The following is a 10768-nucleotide window of genomic DNA, read 5'->3' as shown; positions in this document are numbered from 1 at the left end:
CCCCAGTACTAGATTTATACTGGTTAAACTGGTTTATACTGATCTGACCCTAACCCAACTAGACTTATACTAGTTTGTACCGGTTTGTACCAGTTTATAGCTGAGTTGCAGGACAACCTGCAGGCGGTCAACAGAGACCTGAAGTAGGTCCCAAAACCCTACCCCTTTACTGGTTTATACTGGTTATATTGGTTTACTGTTGTCTGTTTTCTGCTGTCATCAGGATGCTAATCTAACTGCTGAGAAGTCTTTCCTGGGTGTGAGATGTCTCCATCCAGTCACTGTAGACTGTCTCAACTGTCTGTCTCACCTATCTGTACACCTGTTGTCCACCTGTCTGTCCCACCTGTCCGTCTCACCTGTCTGTCTGCCTGTGTGTCCTCAGTGAGTTGGAGCGTCTCAGCGGTCTGGTGGGTCGTCCCTCAGAATCCCATCCCCTCCATAACAGCGGTCTGCTGAGTCTGGATCCAGTCCAGGACAAAACTCCTCTCTACTCCCAGCTGCTGCAGGCCTACAAGTGGTCCAATAAGGTACCGTTACAATGAGGGACTGTCCAAGAAGGTACCGTTACACTGAGGGACTGTCCACTAAGGTACTGTTACAGTGAGGGACTGTCCACTAAGGTACCGGTACACTGAGGGACTGTCCAATAAGGTACCGGTACACTGAGGGACTGTCCAATAAGGTACTGTTACACTGAGGGACTGTCCACTAAGGTACCGGTACACTGAGGGACTGTCCACTAAGGTACTGTTACAGTGAGGGACTGTCCAATAAGGTACTGTTACACTGAGGGACTGTCCACTAAGGTACTGTTACAGTGAGGGACTGTCCACTAAGGTACCGGTACACTGAGGGACTGTCCAATAAGGTACTGTTACACTGAGGGACTGTCCACTAAGGTACTGTTACAGTGAGGGACTGTCCAATAAGGTACCGGTACACTGAGGGACTGTCCAATAAGGTACTGTTACAGTGAGGGACTGTCCACTAAGGTACCGGTACACTGAGGGACTGTCCAATAAGGTACTGTTACACTGAGGGACTGTCCACTAAGGTACTGTTACAGTGAGGGACTGTCCAATAAGGTACTGGTACACTGAGGGACTGTCCAATAAGGTGCCGTTACACTGAGCTGTATCTGCTCTCTGCTCTGAGCATCAGTTGTTTCACCGTTTAGTGTTCAGGAAGCTCCACCTGCAGCTCACCTGAACTCACCTGTATAGATGTTAATGAGATGATTTCACAGGAAATCTGTGTGTGTGTGTGTGTGTGTGTGTGTGTGTGTGTGTGTGTGTGTGTGTGTGTGTGTGTGTGTGTGTGTGTGTGTGTGTAGTTGCAGTACCACGCTGGTCTGGCCTCCAGTTTGTTGAACCAACAGTCACTCAAACGATCGGCCAATCAGATGGGAGCTTCAGCAAAGAGACGACCTAAAGTCCAACCCAGTACTCTGGTCCTTCCTCCTCAGTGAGTACTGCTATACACTACTGCATTACTGCAGTACTACTGTACACTACTGCATTACTGCAGTACTGCTATACACTACTGTATTACTGCAGTACTACACAGACGACCATGTAATACTGCGGTACTACACACGCATGAATAGTATTGCAACACTACACTTCTTTCCATAGAATACTGCAGTACCTCCTGTTACAGTACTGTAATGCTGTGGTACTTGTTGGAGTAATACTGCAGTAGCTGCCTCAGTAATACTGCATTCTCTGTGTACAGGTATGTGGATGACGTCATCTCTCGGATCGGCCGGATGTTTCCTGACATGACGATAGAACTGTTCCGACCCAACGGGACGTCGGCCGTACTGCTGGTAGGAACACACACAATGATACACTGGGATAGCTCTGGGATCAGGGACACTTGGAGAAAGGACACAGAAAGAAACAGAGTGAGTGTAATGCAATAATGGTATATATATATTAAATATAATGGTAGATAGAGAAGGGCTCAGTGCATCCAGAGAGGTCCTCCAGCAGCCTAGGCCTATAGCAGCAGAGCTAGGGGCAGAACTAAGGGACGTCCAAGAGGAAGACTCCAGCTGACCCCCTCAGGGACCCCCAGTCAGTCCTAACTATAAGATTTGTCAAAAAGGAAGGTTTTAAGCCTGGTCTTAAAAATAGAGAGGGTGTCCACCTCCAGAACCCAAACTGGGAGCTGGTTCCACAGGAGAGGAGCTGATAACTGAAGGCTCTGCCTCCCATTCTACTTTTAGAGATTCTAGGAACAACAAGTAAGCCTGCAGTCTGAGAGCGAAGAGTTCTGCTAGAATAATATGGTACTATCAGGTCTTTAAGATATGATGGAGATTGGTTGTTAAGAGCTTTATATGTCAGAAGACGGATTTTGAATTCTATTCTAGATTTAACAGGAAGCCAATGAAGAGAAACCAATATAGGAGAAATATGATCTCTCTTGCTAACTCCCGTCAGTACTCTGGCTGCAGCGTTTTGGATCAGCTGTAAATGTTTCAGAGAGCTATTGGGACAACCTGATAATAAGGAATTGCAGTAGTCAAGCCTAGAAGTAACAAATGCATGGACTAGTTTTTCTGCATCACTCTGAGACAGGATGTTCCTGATTTTCACAATATTTCTCAGGTGGAAAAAGGAAGTCCGACAGATTTGTTTTATGTGTGAGTTAAAGGACATGTCCTGGTCAAAGATAACACCGAGGTTCCTCACAGTAGTACTGGAGGCCAATGTAATGCCATCCAGAGTAATTATATGCTTTGAAATCAATTCTCTAAGATGTTTGGGGCCAAATACAATGACTTCAGTCTGGTCTGAATTTAGTAGTAGGAAATTATAGGTCATCCAGGTCTTTATGTCCTTAAGACAATCTTGCAGTCTGGCTAGCTGATTAGTTTCATCTGGCTTCATAGATAAATACAAGTGAGTGTCGTCAGCATAACAATGGAAATTAATGCAGTGCTTCCTAATAATATTGCCTAAGGGAAGCATGTATAATGTGAACAGTATTGGTCCTAAGACAGAACCCTGAGGAACTCCATGATTAGCCCTAGTATGCTCAGAAGAGTCATTGTTGACATGCACAAACTGGAACCTGTCTGATAAGTAGGATTTAAACCAGTCCAGTGCTGTCCCTTTAATGCCAATAGAATGTTCTAGTCGCTGTAATAAAAGTTTGTGGGCGATTGTATCGAATGCCGCACTAAGGTCCAACAAAATGAGTATAGAGACCAGTCCATTATCTGACGCTATGAGAAGGTCATTAGTAACTTTCACCAGAGCTGTTTCTGTGCTATGATGCACTCTGAAGCCTGACTGAAACTCTTCAAACAAGCTATTCCTTTGTAAATGTTCACATAATTGATTTGCGACTGTTGTTTCCAGAATTTTAGAGAGAAATGGGAGGTTGGAAATTGGTCTATAGTTGGCTAAAACATCTGGATCTAGAGTGGGCTTTTTAAGTAAAGGTTTGATTGCAGCAACCTTAAAAGCCTGTGGTACATAGCCTGTTACTAGAGAGAGATTAATCAGATCTAACATTGAGGAATTCATTAAAGGTAAAGCCTCCTTGAACAGTCTAGTTGGGATAGGATCTACACACGTGGACAAAATTGTTGGTACCCCTCAGTTAATGAAGGAAAAACCCACGATGGTCACAGAAATAATTTGAATCTGACAAAAGTAATAATAAAAATTCAATGAAAATTAACCAATGAACATCAGACATTGCTTTTCAACTGTGGTTTAACAGAATTATTTTAAAAAATAAACTCATGAAACAGACCTGGGCAAAAATGATGGTACCCTTAACTTAATATTTTGTTGCACAACCTTTTGAGGCAATCACTGCAATCAAACCATTTGTGTAACTGTCAGTGAGACTTCTGCACCTCTCAGCAGGTATTCTGGTCCACTCCTCATCAGCAGACTGCTCCAGTTGTCTCAGGTTTGAAGGGTTCCTTCTCCAGACGCCATGTTTCAGCTCCTTCCACAGATGTTCAATAGGATTTAGATCAGGGCTCATATAGGGGCTTTCGACCGGGGTGGAGCCCGTTCGGAGTCGGAGCCAGTGCCCGACTTGGCGCCGGTTTTTTCTTTCCACCACCGGAGATGCGGCTCCGGGCTCCAAAAACTGGGGCTTTTTCGGGCACCAACTCGTTGCTGGGCCAGACTTGGCCAGAGTTGAGAGCCGAGCATGTCACGGGCAGGGGGCGGGGTGACATCTAAAAACATCTAAAAAGATAAACATAGATATGATCATCAACTTATTGCGCGTGTTTAACCGCTAAGTAATCAATGCAAGCGTAGTCGAAGCTAAGTAGCTAAGCTAACGCTAGCACGTTTACTGTTAAGTATCCAAACGTCTTTGATAATTACCTTTCTTCTCAAACGTGATCGCCGGGCATTGGAACGGTGACGCCGATGGGTAACCCCTAACAGAAGGTTTTGCTGTTCAGCGATGGCGAGACACACTAGCAAAGCCATGTACACCACTCCAATGAAGTCCTCCATTGTTGTTGTGTGGGTTTCCGTACGGCACGAACGCTGTTGAACGGCTACGTACGCAGTGACGTACACACGTTTTGTGGTGGCGTAATGACGCAGCTCCAACTTTGCTCCTTCCGAATGGAAACACAAACCCGTTCTGGGGCGGCACGAGATTTGAACCAAAAAAGCACTGGCTCTCAACTTTGAACCAACCTAGCACCTGGTGCTCTTTGGTCGAAAGCCCCTAATAGAGGCCACTTCAGAATAGTCCAATGTTTTCCTCTTAGCCATTCTTGGCTGTTTTTAACTGTGTGTTTTGGATCATTATCCTGTTGAAAGACCCATGACCTGCAACTGAGACCAAGCTTTCTGACACTGGGCAGCACATTTCTCTCTAGAATACCTTGATAGTCATGAGATTTCATTGTACCTGCACAGATTCCAGACACCCTGTACCAGATGCAGCAAAGCAGCCCCAGAACATAACAGAACCTCCTCCATGTTCCACAGTAGGGACAGTGTTCTTTTCTTCATATGCTTCATTTTGCGTCTGTGAATATAGAGCTGATGTGCCAAAAAGTTCCAATTTTGTCTCGTCTGTCCATAGGACATTCTCCCAGAAGCTTTGTGGCTTGTCAACATGCAGTTTGGTAAATTCCAGTCTGGCTTTTTTATGATTTGTTTTCAACAATGGTGTCCTCCTTGGTCGTCTCCCATGAAGTCCACTTTGGCTCAAACAACGATGGATGGTGTGATCTGACACTGATGTACCTTGACCTTGGAATTCACCTTTAATGTCTTTAGAGGTTGTTCTGGGCTCTTTTGTTTCCATTCCTATTATCTGTCTCTTCCATTTGTCATCAGTTTTCCTCCTGAGGCCACATCCAGGGAGGTTGGCTACAGTCCCATGGATCTTAAATTTCTGAATAATATGTGCAACTGTAGTCACAGGAACCTCAAGCTGCTTGGAGATGGTCTTCTAGCCTTTACCTTTAACATGCTGGTCTATAATTTTCTTTCTAATCTCCTGAGACAACTCTCTCCTTGGCTTCCTCTGGTCCATGTTTAGTGTGGTACACACCATGTCACCAAACAGCACAGTGACTACTGTAACCCTATAAATAGGCCGACTGACTGATTACAAGTTTGTAGACACCTGTGATGCTAATTAGAGGACACACCTTGATGGAACATGTCCCTATGGTCACATTATTTTCAGTCTTTTCTAAGGGAACCATCATTTTTGTCCAGGCCTGTTTCATGAGTTGATTTTTTAAAATAATTCTGTTAAACCACGGTTCAAAAGCAATGTCTGATTTTCATTGGTTAATTTTCATAGAATTTTTATTCATTATTACTTTTACCAACAATTTTGTCCACATGTGTAAAAGACATGTTGATGGTTTGGATGTAGAAACTGTTGAAATTAGTTCAGAGAGATGTATAGGAGTGAAGAATTCTAAACATTCATCAAGTCTTACAGCCAATTCTAAAGCATCTGTACTCGATGATACATCTGTGACATTTGTAGGAAGGGCCAGATTAATTTTTTCTCTAATCGTAATAATTTTATCTGTAAAGAAGCTCATGAAGTCGTTACTGCTCAAAGCTAAAGGAATACAAGGTTCAACAGAGCTCTGACTCTGTCAGCCTGGGTACAGTGCTGAAGAGAAACCTGGGGTTGTTCTTGTTTTTCTCTATTAAAGATGAATAATATGTTGTCCTGGCATCACCAATAGCTTTTTTTTAAATAAATTACTAGACGTAAACTTCCTCTAAACTACTGGAATACCACTTCCTGTCCAGCTTTAAAGTCCAGCTGGGAATTATACCAAGGAGCAGGTCCTCTTTGAGATACAACTTTCTTTTTCACAGGTGCAACACTATCAAGTGTTGTAAACAGGTAACAGGTGTGTTTCCTTCCTCCCTCCAGGTGACTCTAGGGAAGGTGCTGAAGGCGATTGTCGTGATGCGTTCGCTGTTCATTGACAGAACTGTGGTACGAGGATTCAATGAGAACGTTTACAACGAGGACGGAAAGGTGAGACGCCACTGGACAGGTAACCTCTGAGCCTGTCTGCTGGTCTCCATGGTAACCTGTCTCCTCTTCCTGCAGCTGGACATTTGGACCAAATCTCAGTACCAGGTTTTCCAGAAGGTAAGACTCACCTGTATTCAGATCCTTACCTGGGATCAGCATGCAGTGCTATGATTGGCTGTGTTGTTGCTAGGTAACGGACCACGCTACCACCGCCCTGCTGCACTACCAGCTGCCACAGATGCCTGACGTGGTGGTACGCTCCTTCATGGTGAGAGTACCTGTCTGTCTGCTCACCTGCCTGTCTCACCTGTGACCTTTCTGTCTCACCTGTCCCACCTGTGACCTGTCTGTGTGTCCCATCTGTCCCACTTGTGACCTGTGTGTCCCACCTGTCTCACCTCTCACCTGTGACCTGTCTGTCTCACCTGTCCCCTGTCTCCCTGCAGACGTGGCTGCGTAGCTACATCAAACTCTTCCAGTCTTCCTGTCAGCGCTGCAGTCGCTTCCTGCAGGACGGACTTCCTCCAACATGGAGGGACTTTAGGACCCTGGAGGCGTTCCATGACACTTGTCGCATGTGACCCCACACCTGTCACCTTATGGACTCCATGGTTTGGTTTAGTTTAATGGTGTTTCAATAAAGCTTGATTTCATTTTTTTACAGACTTGTGTGTTGACTTTGTGAGTTATTAATGACTGATCGATCGGCTTATTGATCTGACTCCAGATGACACGACGGGCTTTCTGCTGCTGTACAACAATCAATAACAGGATGAGTACCAGGATCAATAACAGGATCGATAATCATCTTCAGGTGGTTGATTGATCATCTATGGAAGCAAATCAGACTCATCAGATTCTGAATTTTAAAAGCTGCTGAATTTCTTTGAATTTTTTTGCATCAAAATTACGTATGTGAATTTTTTATGCCTGAATTTAGCTCATCAAAATTCTAAAAACCAGTTAAACATTCAATGTCTTCAAAATTCACCATCAAAAAATTCAATGTTCAAAATTCGCCATCAAAAAATTCAATGTTCAAAATTCGCTGTCAAAAAAAATCACTGTTCACATCCGGGGGACTCAGGCGTAAACAATCGATACGAGCCAAAATCGAACCAACGCCCAGCCAATCACGTGACGCTCCTCCGGTCATGTGACGCAGACGGTTCACCTCACAAGACTGGGGTCAACCACGGCTGCCAGTGTGAACGACGGGGCTTCAGTGAGTGTATTAATCCTTTTTGTCCTGTATGTGGTTTGTTTTTGTGAGAGTCAGTAAGCTGTAATGCATGTTGTTAGCTGCGCTAGCACAGCGTTAGCCGCGCTAATACAGCGCTAGCACAGCGTTAGCCGCTCTAATACAGCGCAAGCACAGTAATAAGGTCACACTGACAGCACGTTCTGCTTATGAAAGCACAAATGGGTGGAAGTGTGATTTATGCGCCCGAAAATGCAGTTAAATCACAGAGCAGTGTTAAGAAACTGGTCACCTAGCAAACTGAATTAGTCTAGGTAACACTTTGTTTATTATGTGTGTTTTCTGCTCAAGTTAATGTCCTGGTTTGATTCATTTTAAATTACTCCTGATCTTGAAAGGTTTTAAACTGTGCAGTCAAAGTAGTTACAACTGTAAGCGAATAGCTTGAAATGAACTGCCCTAGACTGCCCTGTTCATAACCCACCATTCTTTCACAGAATGCTATATCAAGAGTTATTGTGCAATGATCGTGATAAATGCGGCCCATTTTTTCAACTGTTTCCTGTTTACTATGTGTATCCTCCTTTAATTTGTTCTAAAAGAAGTGTCTAATGGGGCAGTCTAGTCTTTCAGTCAGGTTAAGTCATTTGTCCCATTGGTATTTTGCATTATATAACTTTGTTTTTCTCTATTCTAGGAACTATTGTTAAATCATCTTTATGTGAGACTTGGTTCTCGTTTGGAGCATATTCTCAGACGCATGCCTCTGGAACTGGACTTCTTAGAGTTCACTTGCACACAAGAACTTGTGTTTTTAAATGCTTTATCCAACCAAGTAGAAATTTGCCAAGCTATTTTAAATGCACTGACACAGCTGCACCATCTTATCAGCTCAGAAAAAGAAAACAGGAATCAGTGCATTGCAACTGTGCATTCAGAGAGAGGAGCAGCTGGGCGACAAAGAATGGTCACATCCCCAGAGCACCTGTACAACTTACTGGAACTTAATATGTCTGTCTCATGTATAGATAATGGTATCTGTGAAATATTAGCTGAGTATGTCAAATACTTTTAGATTTTTTTTAAGTGGACCGTAGACCTAGTTTCAGTATTTGTTTTTCTCACATTGAAATTTGATGCTATATATATTATATATATAATATCTCAAGAATAATTCAAGATAAAAGCCTGAAATTTTTACTTATTTGTCTTGCTAACATAAGCATATCAGATTGCTATGAAATACAGCAGTGGAAAAAAGTTTTTGGACACCTCATACATTTGTGAAATATTGCTTTAAGAATCCCTCTGAGGTCTTCAAATGCAATTTCTATTAGTTCAGTCACAGCCATAATACTAAACAAATCCTAAAAAAGCCAATAAAAACTTAAAATTGATTGGTTCCTTAAAAATAATAAATTTTGACTATTGGGTCATTTTGGTAGAATTTAGTTTTGTTATTCATGTAAACAATAAACAAAAAAAGCATAATTTGTGTCTTGTCTAATGCAGTCAAACCTTTTGAAACACAAAAGATTTTCCAACAAATATTTCACGATAATATTTGAGATTGTGTAAAATTTCAAGGGTGCCTGAAAACTTTTTTCCACCACTGTATCTGTCAAAGCATGAAAATTTGCCATTAGAAAAATGTCACTATATTCAGAACGATATATGTGGTCATGGTTCCATTATGCCAATATCATGGTAATGACTGGATGCAGGGCTAATTACACAAAACAACATGTTAGGTTTGAAAGATTGGACTTTTCATAGCCACTTCATTTTTTTTTGTATATTTCAACTCACCCATAATCTGAGATTATTGATCTACTTGTTCAGTATTATAGATTCTTCATCATTGTTCTGAGATAGTTTCATTCAAACAACCTCAAATTTCAATGTGCAAAAAATGCCTGTCGAAGTAGGTTGATAGTGACGGGCAATTTAAAAATAGTTTTTGCTCTGACAGTATTTGGCATACTATATATATATATATATATATATATATATATATATATATATATATATATATATATTAGGGCTGCCACAAACGACGAATCGCCTGAGCACGATAAGTCATCAAAAGCGGAAGTGAGCGCGCAATGCAACAGAAATCACCGTCCGAGTGGAGCGCGGAACACGCACGGACATCCGCGCTGTAACGTGCATGTACTGTATATGCATATACTGTATATGCACGTTACAGCGCGGCTGTCTGTGCGTGTTCCGCGCTCCACTCTGACGGTGATTTCTGTTGCATTGCGCGCTCACTTCCGCTTTTGATGACGTATCGTGCTCAGGCGATTCGTTGATTTGTCGTTTGTGGCAGCCCTAATATATATATATATATATATATATATATATATATATATATATATGTGTGTATGTGTATGTGTATGTGTATGTGTATGTGTATGTGTATGTATATGTATATGTATATGTATATATATATATATATATATATATATATATATATATATATATATATATATATATGCTGCTGTTTTGTAATATTGCAACGGATTTTCATCCCATTCACCAGTGAGAAAATAAATTCCGTACAGTCCAGTTCATTTTTAACTCCTGCTTTAATGCCGTGATTGCATGTATTGTTCACCAGAAATATTCTTAACTTCAGATACATTAAATGTATGGCAGAAACACGCATACTTGAGCCAGATAACCTGTCAGGTGAGTTGGGAGAACAGGTAGGGGAGGGAATCCAACAGTGCACTTAGTTTTGTCAGTCAAGTAAAACTAACTAGAGAACAACACACAACATATCTTGTCTGACAAGTGCAAATACAGGCCAGGATGTCAGTCTTAAATAATGCGTAGTCCTTAGTCCTTATTACTGCGCTAGCGCGGCTAGCACTGTATTAGCGCAGCTAGCACGGCTAAAGCTGTAATAGCGTGGCTAGCGCTGTATTGGCTAGCGCGGCTAACGCTGAATTAGCGTGGCTAGCGCTGTGCTAGCGCCGTATTAGCGCTGTGCTAGCGCCGTATTAGCGCGGCTAGCGCTGTATTAGCGTGGCTAACGCTGTA

The 10768-nt window shown here is 42.3% G+C and overlaps 1 protein-coding gene across 2 annotated transcripts in view; it reads left to right on the top strand.

Moving 5' to 3' along the window:
• The window catches only part of med27 (mediator complex subunit 27), an 8774-nt gene extending 1590 nt beyond the window's left edge, over positions 1-7184 (top strand). Inside the window, exons 2-8 of one of the 2 annotated variants that reach the window (XM_023289856.3) lie at positions 386-530; positions 1337-1467; positions 1738-1831; positions 6412-6519; positions 6595-6636; positions 6710-6787; positions 6966-7184. In XM_023289856.3, the coding sequence (XP_023145624.1) occupies positions 386-530; positions 1337-1467; positions 1738-1831; positions 6412-6519; positions 6595-6636; positions 6710-6787; positions 6966-7100 (733 nt within the window). In that variant the 3' untranslated portion in view covers positions 7101-7184. The remainder of the gene's footprint in view (positions 1-385; positions 531-1336; positions 1468-1737; positions 1832-6411; positions 6520-6594; positions 6637-6709; positions 6788-6965) is intronic. The other variant, XM_055011807.1, reaches the window with a different exon arrangement.
• Positions 7185-10768: the final 3584 nt, after the last annotated feature.

Source organism: Amphiprion ocellaris, chromosome 6 (assembly GCF_022539595.1).
Source record: "Amphiprion ocellaris isolate individual 3 ecotype Okinawa chromosome 6, ASM2253959v1, whole genome shotgun sequence".
Lineage (NCBI taxonomy): Eukaryota > Metazoa > Chordata > Actinopteri > Pomacentridae > Amphiprion > Amphiprion ocellaris.
This window is presented reverse-complemented; position numbering and strand designations above follow the sequence as displayed.